We start from the raw sequence: 13,474 nt of genomic DNA, 5'->3' as shown, positions 1-13,474 counted from the left end.
AGAGAAACAAACATTTTAGTATTTTTCCTCTTTTTGCTCAAAAAATAAAGTTGTTTTACGGCTAACGGCAGCAGTTGGAAGGTTTTGGAACTTTTTTTCATTCGTAACATTATGCAAATTAGGTAAAGTTGTGGTGTAACAGTGTATAAATAATATCTAAACCCCTACCCCTACCATTTACTTTAATCAATGAATTAAACAAATTTTTTTATTAGATAAAACTTCAAGTAACAATCACTTTTAACTAGCTAATCAGAAACACCTTATATTTGCAGCATACAGCTGTCATAATAAAAAACTGGATGTAGTTTTCTAAATATTAACATAAATATATTTATTATACTGAATTACACTTTTATGCTGATTTATTAGTAAATTAAAAACTACAAAGCCATTCAGATTGGTTAAGTATAATTCAGTATAATAAAAAGTAAAAGTATTTTTTTTTATTTATATGTTTCCTTAGCAACAGGGACAAATATTACAACAAAAGTAAATATTTTAAACCAGATTTTTTTATTTTAAATTTAATAAAAAATAATCATTTTGAAAAATGTTTTAATGGGTATTTTATAAAAACTTCTGTAAAATCTTAAATAAATGTATCTTAAAAACAATAAAAAAAGTCCAAAACATGCTCAACTTCTTTGGAATTTATTTATAAATAAAGTGTAAGCTAACATAAAACAACTTTAAAGCTTGTAAAAACTTTAAGCTAACTTTATGTAAATGACATTAATAAAATACTTAAGTTTTAAAAACTAGTCATCTTTTTGGTACAGATTCGTTCATGTTTGGTCTTTTTTTTTGTTTTGTTTCTAATTTTTAAAAAAGACCAAGATCAAACGGTTAAGAAGAATAATAGTTTCTGTTTGTAAAAATAATCTTTAAAATATCAAAACACTAACAGTAAATTTTTAACGAAATATTCTCTTAAATGACATTAGTAAATCATTAAAGAATTAGAATTAATAGTGTAAGATAATTTTACTAATTTAATTTAATGTATATATAAGTTTTAAATATTTTTAAATCGTTTTTTGTTGCTAGTAAATAAATAAAACAGTATTGTAATAAATTCTTAGAGACTTTCATAAATTTGTTGTTAAAGACTCACTTCAAGTTGTTCGTATAATGAGGTACATAAGTGCTTAAAATACATTCTCATCATGTTTTCATACTACACTATTGATAAGTTGTTATAGAGCAGAGTTTTTCAAAATTGGCAGCATTACCCTTTAATAGATTCTGGTTATTAGAGGCAAATTTAGCCAGAAATCGGAAAACTAGTTGTAGTAAAAGGGCGATATTCAGTAAAATGGGACAATTAATTTTAATATTATTGCTAAAGAAAATGAGTTAGGGTAACCTTGTTTTAGAGGAAGTTATAATATATAGTATAAATATGTTCTAAATTTTAATAAAACCATTCATTAAAAAAGAAAGTTTTGATAGATTTCCAAAAATTGTAACAAGTAAAGTTGAGTTCAGCTTTAGTTATATAATATATAAACGGCTAACTCGGTTCCCTACTAGCCTTAACGCTGGAAAATATTTTCATGGGGTCTTTAAAGTAAACTTTTATTACTAACTTACTAAATAAGTAAATAAACAGTCTTTTGTAATGTTAAAAAAAATATGATGACACTTTAATCAACAAACTAAAAAGTAGTCAAAGTAAAGCATTATCTATTACGAAAACGGTTGATAATAAGAATTGTTTATTAAACGATAAAAAAAGCGCTCAAAAAGTTTTGTCTAAGGACCTGGTGTACAAAGGAGCCTTTCGGTTATCGAGTCGTACACAACATGCTTATAAAATTTCTTACGAGCTATTAGATTTAATTTTCTGTCATTTAAATATTTAAAGCTTTAATAATAAAACAACCAGTTAAACGATTTTCAATAACTTTAATAACATCAATTTACCGTTTCTAGACTCCTAATTGTTCAATAAATGTATAATATTTTACAGCTGTAAACAGCAAAACTTCCTTTACTGGAAGTATCTTCACTTTTAGCTTTTTTTAGCAAAAAATATAAATTAAGTTTAGCAAAAACTTCACCATAAAGTGATTTGTTTCCCTAGCTTACTTAAAGAGAAGATAATAAAAGCACATAAACAAGTTTTGTATGGATGGATACCTTCGCTCTCTCGTTAATTGAGAAATAAGTTACCTAAAGAGAGCTTTTCCTAAAATAAAAACAAGTTATATGGATTATAAAAACTCAATGTACAGTAACCTCTCGCTTATTTACGCACATTGTGTCCACAGAAAAAGTGCGTAAAGATAAGAGAGATCGTAAAGATACGAGAGGTACCAAATATACTTACTATAATGGCTGTTTTTTAATATTGTTTCTAGTTAAAAGCCGACTGGAAACGCTAATTTTAACATTTTGTTTTCTTTATTTATAAATATGAAAATAAAAGATAAAACTATACATATATTAAAAATAAAGGACTTCAATTTATATAAATCAATAATAGTTGTAGAATTTTTTTACTAATTTTAATAGTAATAATAAAAAATTGAGATTTGTGTTAATAGTAAGCTCTATATTTATTAAGTATCACTGCTACTTTTTGCTAGAAATTTTCATTAGATTTCTTTTTAGATGTTAATTTGTATATAGGATAAGAGTGCTGTATCTTTTATTTGTGTTTTAAACTCTCATTTTTCATTATACTTTCATTATTTAACACAGTCATATTTCTTTCAGAATTCTAATGTAATTTCTTATTGTTAACAAATTTTTTGATATACTTAAATATAAAAAATGTTAATCAATTAGTCAAGGAACATAAGTTTACAAAGTCTAAATATATAGATAAATGAATTAGCATTTAAAAACATATTTTAAATTAAAAACATACAATAAACCTACTTAGTGCAATATTAAAAAGAACTCAAATTTTAGTTTTTTTAATTTTTTAGAATTCTTAAATGCGTAACTAAACGAGAGTGCGTAACGTCACGAGTGCGTAAAGATGCGAGAGGTTACTGTAATTCAAAATCTACTTTAAGCTTGAATATTGTAAATCTAAGTTAAACAGATGAAAGAATATGATTACTACGAAATGATTCCCACAATAATCTTTGTATTTATACCTGTTTTAAATCTTGATGTGCAGTATCTTATATAGAACTATGACAAACATTACATTTTTTGGAAATTTATTCGTTCCTGAAATATGATCTACATTAGACAAACAATGAAACAATTAAAGACTAGGCTTAAAGAGTAAATTCCGAGATGTTTCTGGAACTTTATAAAACTTAAAATCTTTAGTTTTTAAATATCAAAAGAAGTAATTAATACTGAGAAAAGATCAGCAGTGAGTTAGCTTTTAATCAACTAGGTAAACTTTGCGAAAAATTTTAGTATCTCAGTGTTTAGAATAATAAAGTAGTGTAATTTTATTTTTTATTTAAAAGAGTAATCATTATTATTCACTTTTACAAATCAGAACTCTGTAGACATAAAGAACTATGTTGTAGCCATTTTAATTACGAATAAAAAATAAAAGCCACTATTGGCACACCTAATTAATTTTTAAAATTATAATTGTGAGTAAAATTTTATTGCTAAACTAATTTTGCTGTATCATTACATTTTTCGTGTGTATTTCGTCTATTGTTGTTTTTTTCATTTCAATGTAAAACATTTGTTATCTTTTTTATATTCTAAAATTAAAACCCCGACGAAGTATAATGAGATCTTTAAAAGGTAAAGTTAGACAATAAAATTTTGTTTGGTTGTGCAATGTTTTTTTTAGTTAAACTTCAGTCACTGGCACTAACCCCTATATTGTCGAATTTAACTATGACAAAACATATTGACTTGAAACTCATTAAACCAGGACCTTTATATCTATTTTAGTTGAAATTAGCTAGGTATAGGCGTTGTGCTACCCGCGAGTTGGACCCAACTCGCTAAACGGAAACTTCTCGCGCGCAAAGTGTTTTTTATCTAAATACAACTAAAGTTGAGCTATTTTATTAAAAATTTCTTCAAATTATTATTTAATTTGATTTTCGATACACAGACGATGCTGCTTAAAAATCATTATTTCAATAAACTTATGCGTTTAAATATTTAAAATATAAACAACATGTTTTCTATAATCCCGCCGAGGTCCAAGGACTTTTTTTTGATCTGTTAGTCCCGCAAAAGGCTTTTTCGGTTAACCTGTCGACCAGAAAATTTCACTTATTTTTATAAGGAATAAATGAATAAAATTATTATATTCGAAATAAAATTAAATATAACTAGTTTCTGCAATTTAAATTATGTGGATCCAGCAGGTTCTTGATTCGAAAAAAAAAATGGCTCTGTTCAGATTTTTAGGCCCAGTAGATCACCACTAAAAACTTAAGAAGTATTTTTTATTGCAAAAAATAGCTTATTAATGAAAAAAATACATATATAGCATTTTGAAAAAGAAAGTTTTTAAAAATTAAAGAAATATACTTTTAAATTTGTTTTATATAACAGTGTATCTTGCTAGAAAATATTTTAAACAATTTATAGTTTATATTAAAGTATACTAAATCAATAAGCATTTATTAATTAAATCTGATTTAATTTTAATCCATTTACACAATTTATAACAGTCGGATTATATCACATACATTGTATTTACTATTAGTCTATAATAATGATAGTTTCTGATAGTAATAAATATAATAATCCATTTTATCTTCTACTCTTTTCTAGCAGTAAAAGTTATTTTAATAGAACTACGTAGAGAAACATTGTAGTTCAATAAAGAATGGCACTATTCAAATTGTAGTTATTATATATTACAGCAAACTTGATTCGCTAGGATCTGTATCAACAAACCATTAGCTTGTAATTTTGAATATTATTTAGAACTTCGTTTGTTCAAGTTTAGAGCAACAAAAGTTTTTAAATTTAGACTGACATTTTCTCAAAGTAGCAACATTACCCTTTGGAGGCGATTTTAGCTATCAGAAAGTTTAAATTAGTAAGACAAAAAAGAGAAAAAAATTACTGACTGTTACTGATATTTTGGATACAAAAAATAAATTTTTATTTAATAACAATTTTGTGTCTTGATAATCTACTCAAAACAAAAAAACACTTTAAGATTTCTTTCAAATATACAGAAATGTTTAACATTTGTCTGACAAATACTAACATTATGTCCACAAAAACTACTCAAAAATTAAAATAAAAAAGATTATCAAGTTTTTTTTTACCAATTCAGAAATTTTAAAGACTTTGTATGACAAATACTGACACTATATCTTCAAAAGCCAAACGATTGTTCAGAGACAAAATCACAATTTAGTAATCTACCTCTACCTACTACTAATATAAAGTAATGAAATTTTCAACCAATTGAACTGAAAAAAAAAAGTTTGCCATTTTTGTCAAAAAAGTTGATTGAGCTTAACGCACACGAGCCAAGTTTATTATAAAATATGTGTAAAGTACCAATACAGTATCTTTTCAGTAATTTAAATAAACTTTTAGCCTTAAATTTAAATTCCTACTAAAAGAAAAATACTTGGACTTATTAAATCTGAAAAAAAAGTCAGAAAACCGTGAATAAATATCTAAAAAAACAGTGGCTATCCTAATTTATTTTGCAAAATTACTGTTATCTAAACATTAAGAGTCTTTGTCGCAAATAAAAGTTTTATGCAGTTTTTTTTACTGAACAGGTAAAACGTTATCATGTTTTTAATATTTTACAAGTTAACTTAGGCTTTGTTTATTAATTATTTGTTCTATAGGTGTGATTAAGAATTAAACTGTTTTATAAATGAAACTATCCAAAATGATGTATGCGGATTTTTAGGAGTATGAAAATCTGTGCTTAGTTTTAAGTAGCAATTCTTAAAATAAATTTATTAAAGTAATTAATATTTCAGTAACATCTTTTATTGCAAATAAAAAATTGTACTTAGTTAACTAAATATATCATTTGATGAAATCACATAAAATTTTAACGAAATAAACACTCTTAAGATTAACCATAAACTAAAAGCAATTATAATGATAAGTTGTTCAAAGTGTTTGCTTTATTTAAAAAAATTTACATACAAACTAGTAAAAGGTCTATTTAGAAACTATAGTTTTGTACTGCTTTTTTAAAGACTGTTTATTTAATCAATAAAAAAGTTTTGTTTTTGATATTCTTAATATGCTATATCTTTAAATATACAACATACATTGTATTTTAATAAAAAACAAATTTTATATTCATTCCTTAATTATTGTCAATAATAGAGCTTAAGAGTAAAGTCGTTCAATTACAAAAAAAAAATTTAGTTGTCTCTAAAATGAACATTGTAAAAAACGGGGTTTGCCAAACTCATTTTCAAAACTACTCCTTGGAACAAATTATCCCCTAAGTTTACTTGTTGTCGTCCATTTACTATTCAATTCCCAATTTAATTTTAAATTTGTCTCTAATTACTGCTTTTTGATAGCCGAAATCGCCCTTAAACTGGCAATGCTACTCATTTTTGGAATCCATGATATAGAAGAACGCTAATTCCAGAAAATAGTTTGATCATTGTATTATACTTTTCATTTTAAACTTTAAGAAATTAATACAAGTTTTAGACAATTTAATAAATTTAGTCTTCAAAATTAAATATGTTATATAAAAAAAATCATTATTTTACACGTGTACCAAACTTTATGCACAAACTTCTTCTCAGAGTTATGTTTTTAAGCGCTAAATTCAGTATCTATATAATAATATAAAGAAATAACGAAACGGTGCAGACTTTGACTTATCAGACGAGTTAGATAATTGACTGAACTTTTCAAAAACTTTTGCTTTTTAATACAATAGTATGAAAACTAGTTATTCAGTAAAAGTTAATAAAACTTGCTGAAAAATTACTGAATTTTAATAAAAACTCTTCGTATCTACGACTTGGTATACTAATATATAAACTATAATTATCATAGATTAGTAGCAGATACAATATATGTGACAAAATCCGACTGTTATAAATTATGTTAAACTTAGAGCTGTGTTACATTTTTGATTTTGTATAACTATAAATATTCTTTTGTACAGTAAAGTGTGAAGTGATACTTAGTAAACTTTCAAATATATCAAAAATCAAACAAAACATTTACATTGTAGAAATTTAACTATCAACGTGTTCTGAAAAATAAGATTACTTAAAATAAGTAAACTAATTATCTTAAATATGTTAAACAGAAGTATCTAAAATTTTATTTATCAAAATATATATATTAACTAACAATTGTTTAAAATTTCGCCAAAAAAATATTTCTTAAAAACCAAAATTTTGTAACGATAAATTATATAAGCATCTTAAACTACGTATTTTAAGAAGAAAATTTAATTACACAGCAGATTATTTTTGAATAATAAAAATTTGTTTTGGGTGCACGACTAACCAAATTCAGACAATTCAAATTCTTAATTAAAATTCAAAGGGCCATAACTAAAAAAGTATTGTATAATTGTCAAATTTAAAAAATAAATATGTAGGTCCTACAAATATCTACAAGCCATTTTTTTATTTTTACAAAACATTAAATATTTTTTGAGATATGGCTTAAATAAAGTAAAAAAAAATAGTTGTTTTTGTAATTTTAAAACATCTTTAAAGATACTTAAGATTAGAAAAAAAAAAAAAGTGGCTTGCAGATTTTAATACGATCTACATATGTATTTTTATTTTTTTCAAATGTATATCATTTTTTGAGATAAAGTCTTTTAAATTTTTTTAAAGAATTTGAATTGTCGGAATTTGAGTTGTTCGAATATTGAATTGTCATGTAACCACTTGTTTTATCTGTATTTAAAGAAAGTTATTAAAAACTAATACTAATTATTCAAGATAAAAATTAACAATTTATCCTTTGAAATAAGAAATCGAATATAACTTAAATTTAAGTTATATTTAAGTTTTATTAATTAAAGAATAAAACAACGAAAACTAAAAGAACTTCATTTTTAAATATAAAAAACATAATACAATTTAGGGTTTTGTTAAACTCATCTATAGTCTCCATTAATAAAAAAGAACTTTTTTATTATTACTATGTGTGGTACATCAACTAAATAAATTAAAACTCATAAATTAAATGAGCCAAAAGCTTGAATTTTATTGAAATAAAATTAATAAAAAAATTTTAATAGTTCTTAAAAATTATTCACACTTAACAAAAATTAGTTTTTGCTATTAAAATGTACTCACAATTTTGCAAGCTATACAGTTATAGACAAATTAGGGTAAAATAGATAATAAAATAAGGTTTTCAAAACATTTTAAAACGTGTACACCTTAAAATTTAGGAATGAAAATAAATACATAAAGTAAAAAAACAGTTTGTATTTGCACATAATTTACAATTAGCATTACATTTAATTTACCATTGTATTTAAAGCAGCATGTTGAGGAAGATTGATAATTTTAAAAATAGACATCTTGTTAAATTTAAAGAAGAAGTAGCTAAGTAAGTATTTTCTTGATATCAATAGTCTATTTAACTAAATAGTCATTCAAGATTTTAATTTGTATGCTTCTTGTTTCTCTTTTTTTTCAGCTAAAATTCTTAAATGAATCAAGGCAGAAACATCATCAAGGTTTACGTCAGATTGTAAATAAGTCCAGTTGAGACAATGTTGCAGCATACGTGCTACTTGTCCATGTGAAACAGGGGGTTTGGGTTGTTGAACTTCATATTGAGGAAAAGATGAAGAATTTTGGTCTTTGAATTTTTTAGATTGTGAATCTGCTACACGGAGTTCTTTTTCTATATCTTCATGTATTTCTATATCAGAAGACTCTTTTTCAGGTGTTGAAGAAATTAGTTGCACTGGTGAACTTTTTAAATTCATAGTTGTTACATTATTCATTTCCAACTGATCTTTTTTTAAACAGTTATTTTTGCTTTTATTTGTTTGGGTATAATGCTGTGTCCTAGCCAAATCAAATATTTCTGCTTGATTAGCAGTATTATCAGCTAATGATGGAGTGTATTTACTTCTATCTAGCTTACAAACATCAACTACATTACTCTTACTCTCTGATGAAAACATATTTTTTATACCAAACCTTTTGCAAAATCTCCACAAAAAACCATTACTTGCTTTGAAAGCTTTAGGGTGATTTGGGTACAGACTTTGATGAAGCTGACTTGCTTTATTTAAAAAACTTTGTCTAGTCAGTTTTTCTTCAGAATCCTTTTGATCTTGCAACCACCTATATAATGCAATATCTAACTTAAAAAACGTTCCTGTTTTCATTATTTTAGCTGGGCGATCATTTTCACCAGATAAAAATGCCTCATGAAAACGTTTTAAAATATTTTCCTTTCTACAAATATCATTGATTGTTGTCCTTCCCACACCAAACCTTTCAATAATAGTTTTAGCTGAAATATTGTTTCTCTTCATTTCACAAATTTCCAGTTTCTCGTCAATACTTAACACAATGCGTTTTCGTTTTAAATAGGACCTGTGTTCTGTTAAATTTGAGACTGGTGAGCAACTTGCTTCTGAGTCTTCTGAATTACTATGTTTCTTTACAGCTTTATTATCAAAATCTTCATTATCAAATATAGACTGTTTTTCAATAAGATCTGTGCTTTTATCTTTATGATTTCTAAGACAACATTTTAAGTTGTCAACTTGATTCTCATTGTTATTTTGATTTAATTGAGAGTCACTACTTAAAAACAAATACTTTTCACTTTTTTCATTACAAGCCTCTCCTGCCTGCTCATCCATAAAATTTAAGTTTTCATTTGATTTTGATGCTCGACTAGTTTTTCCTAATTGAGATGCCTGTGAGTACACATATACAAAAAAATATTATAATGTATTTATGATTTTAATCTCGTTAAGAAGAATTAACAAGCGGTGTGAAAAAATATATTTACTTTCTTTACAACAAAAAGTCAAAGCATACATTTACTTATTAATAAATTGTGGAAAAATGTTGTTAAAAAAAATAATCTATTTTATAATGTTTGACAATTAAGCAACATTTACTGCCTTATCTTAAGCAGTAACATATATTTTTTTCAACTTTAAAATTTATTTAGTAACAATTATTATAATAAATTTGCTAATGAGTATTTAAAAACGAATAATTTAGTAATAGACAAATTAGTAAAAGTTTATGATATTTCTAAGCTACAAAATTTGCAAGTATTGTTACTGTTTGATTTAGTTTTTTTATACAAAATGTTCACATTTTTAAGTCCTGGTTAGTGTTGTTGTCTTTAAATTCTCATTTACAACTTGCTTTTTATTTATTACATAGTATTTTTATTTATTTTAAAATTTCGTTTCACAATTTGAGTATCTATTTAATTATTTTGTTTAGCAACCATGTAAGTGTTTGATTCATTTTGTCTTTTTATTGAAGCTTTGAAAAAAAAAAGATTATATACTATTCTTTTTAGTAAACAAACAGAATAACGTCTTGTATTTGTACTAAAATTATACCATAATGTATTCTGCTACTTTTTTACAGCCTGCTAATGCAGTGAATTTTTATTTCAAATCAACTAATGAATGCAAAACTTTAGTAAAGATTTTATTTGCATTTGGTAAATATATTATATCAAATAAAACTGGTTATTAATATTGCTGAAAATAGCTTAACTGCATTTTGCAGCAATTATCAAATAAAAATAAAACTTATTTAGCTAACAAATTTTACAAATACATTTGTTTAATTTATTGCAATATGTGTGTACTTATAATACTTTTTTGCTGAATAAATTTTATACGCTTTGATAATTAAAATAATATGATTGATAAATATGATGAATAATATTACAAAAAAGCAGCAAAAAATTTTAAGTAACACTGATAATAAGTAGATTTTACTTTTAAAATATTAGTAGATTTTAAAAGTAGGTTTTAAAAGTAAAAAGCTCTTCACCATTTAAGTTGCATAGAAGTAATTTGACACTAGTAAATTAAAAAACCACTACTATAACATACATATATAATTTATTGGATAAACAACTAAACCAACGTTTTGCTATAAAGTTTCATATAGATTTTTTATTTAAATTTTGAATTTTTTAAAAGAACTTATAACTAAACGAAATATAAATACACTTTGCATGCGTAAATAAATTATTTAAAACTACTGTTTAAGTTTAAAATTGTAATGAAAGTATTTAAAATTATAAGTTAGCTTTATTATTTAAAAAAAAACAATAAAAACTTACATTCACTCTATTTTTCCATACTTGCTCTTTTTTTATTATATCACACAAAGTTGATTTTCCAACCTTATATTTTTGAATAATTTCTTCTTTAGGAATATGACTTTTATAAAGATTGCAAATTTCAAGCTTTTCAACAGAAGTAAGTACAACACGCTTTCTTTTTTCAGGTTGTGTATGCATCTTATCTGGAATTTTCAGTTTTCTTTTTTCTCTAGGTAAATGTGTTGTACTTGATAAGCTTGAAGAAGTAGACAACTTATCAGATATTTTTGCTTTACATTTTGTTTTAATTTTATTTCCTGGTTTGCTTGTTTGTAAACCTGAAGATAAAAATATCTTGTTCCAACTGATATTTGAAGACTTGAGAAAAGATTCTTTGACATCAGTTTTATTTGCCTTAGGTAAGGAATTATTTTTGTTACTATTTTCCAGTGTAACTGTACATAAAGGTAAAATTTTAAAAACTGCACTCTCTTTACTCATATCTTAGATTTCTGAAACTATTAAATAAAAAAAATTAGTCATTATGCTTGTATATCTAAATTAATCTTTAACAAAAAAAATTATGACAAAAAACATATCTAATTTAGTCTATTTTTATTTTATACTTTAACTTTGGGATACTAAAAAAAATTAAGAATATTAATAATATTTTTTTGTAGCTTTACGTATCTATTTCATTATCAGGTAATTTCTGTTCTTTTGATGTTAAATTTATAAGAAAAAATACAGTAAAAATACACCAAATTATTTTGTGATACTTAAAAATAAAATGGAACAAGAATCTGTTTATAAATACTTTAAAAAATAGTAAATTGGGTTTTTCATAATATCTTGTGCTGGAGTTTTTAGCAAGGGAGTCATTCTAAGTTTTCAAGAAAACCAAGATGCACTTCAATAGAAGTTTTTATGTAATTTCCATCTGTAAAATATGAAAATTAAATTATTACTGTAGATGTATAATACAACTCTGGAGATCAAGAAAACTTTAAAATTACAATGTAATGTAAAGGTGTAAAAACTTAAAATTTCAAAAATTAATTTGTATGATTTTTTTTCTTTATAAAACATTTAATCTCCTTGCTGTCTTAAAGGTAAGTTGAAAGCGCTTCAAAACACATTATTTTCTTTTGATCAATTAGGTAACTTGAGACCACATAGGGTCCTAACTTTTGCAAGCTGGTCTTATTTAGTAGATTTTTATCATAGCTATCAGATACTATAAACTTTGTTTAAGTTTGAAAATCCTTTTGAGTTATAAGGACATTTTGGTGACTTAAATTGGCTTCTTTTAGAAGGTGGATGTTAAAAGAAATAAAAAGATAGATTTAATTTAAAATTTATCTTCTTTGTTTTTCAAACAACTTTCTTTGAATTTTTAAATTTATTATATTTAAATAATTTAGTTAAATAAATATTTGAAAAATTGTAGTCAAAAATTGTAGAAGTGTGAGTATGTTGCTTTTGTTCTTTTTAAAACAGAAGTCATTTTCTAAGCATTTGAAAAAAAAGTATTTTACATATAAAATTGTAAATTTTAACATAATTCACTCATTTCAAAAAGGTTTATTAATTAATTAAGTTTGTGCATCCTCAGAATATCTTGCTAAAAACTGATAATGTAATAGTGTAAACTTAGTTATAAACAATAATTTTCAAATGTCCAACTAAAAATAGTTACGTCATAAAGTATAAAAGTTGTAACTATTTTAAGTTAGACATTTTTAATTTATTGTTTATAACTAAACTTACACTATAATACAGGATTGCCACTCTTTGAGTCAAAAAATCTTCCCTGAGTGACCAGAAACTTCCCTGAGTAACCTTAAACTTCCCTGATTTTTTTTCAAATCCTTAGTAATCTTATTAATTATTAAAAAATTACAATGTTAATTCTAAGAATACTGAATAACTAGCCGCAAGGCTAGAAAATTTCTATAAAAGCACTTAAAAATAAATAAAATTATGTTTTTTGAACAAAATATTGAAACTAAACTTCATTTTAGATCTATAAAAATTTTCTTGAGATATAAAAAAATTTTTTTAAGTTTCCCTGAAATTAAAAAAAAAAAAAAAAACTGCCATGAGTTTCCCTGACTTAAAAAAAAACTTAAACTTAAAAGAATCAAAATTCCCTGAGTTTCCCTAAGATTTTCTATAACTTGAAAATTCCCTGAATTTCCTGAGTGTGTGGTAACCAATTCAATATTATCAGTTTTTAGCAAGATTCTGAGGATGTGCTAAAGGAAATTAA

General features: G+C 24.4%; 1 protein-coding gene across 1 annotated transcript; it reads right to left on the bottom strand.

The window, feature by feature from the left end:
* Nucleotides 1–8,323: 8,323 nt before the first annotated feature.
* Nucleotides 8,324–11,697, bottom strand: LOC145829623 (uncharacterized). Its single transcript, XM_082937470.1, has 2 exons — nucleotides 11,221–11,697; nucleotides 8,324–9,817 (listed from the first exon to the last, which is right to left on the bottom strand). The coding sequence occupies exons 1-2, from the start codon at nucleotides 11,398–11,400 to the stop codon at nucleotides 8,531–8,533; spliced, it is 1,467 nt and encodes a 488-aa protein (XP_082793596.1). The 5' UTR covers nucleotides 11,401–11,697; the 3' UTR covers nucleotides 8,324–8,530.
* Nucleotides 11,698–13,474: the final 1,777 nt, after the last annotated feature.

This window comes from Thalia democratica, chromosome 2 (genome assembly GCF_965202585.1).
Source record: "Thalia democratica chromosome 2, ktThaDemo2.hap1.1, whole genome shotgun sequence".
Taxonomy (NCBI): Eukaryota; Metazoa; Chordata; class Thaliacea; order Salpida; family Salpidae; genus Thalia; species Thalia democratica.
The sequence above is the reverse complement of the archived record's forward strand: the minus strand, read 5'-3'. Positions and strand labels throughout refer to the sequence as shown.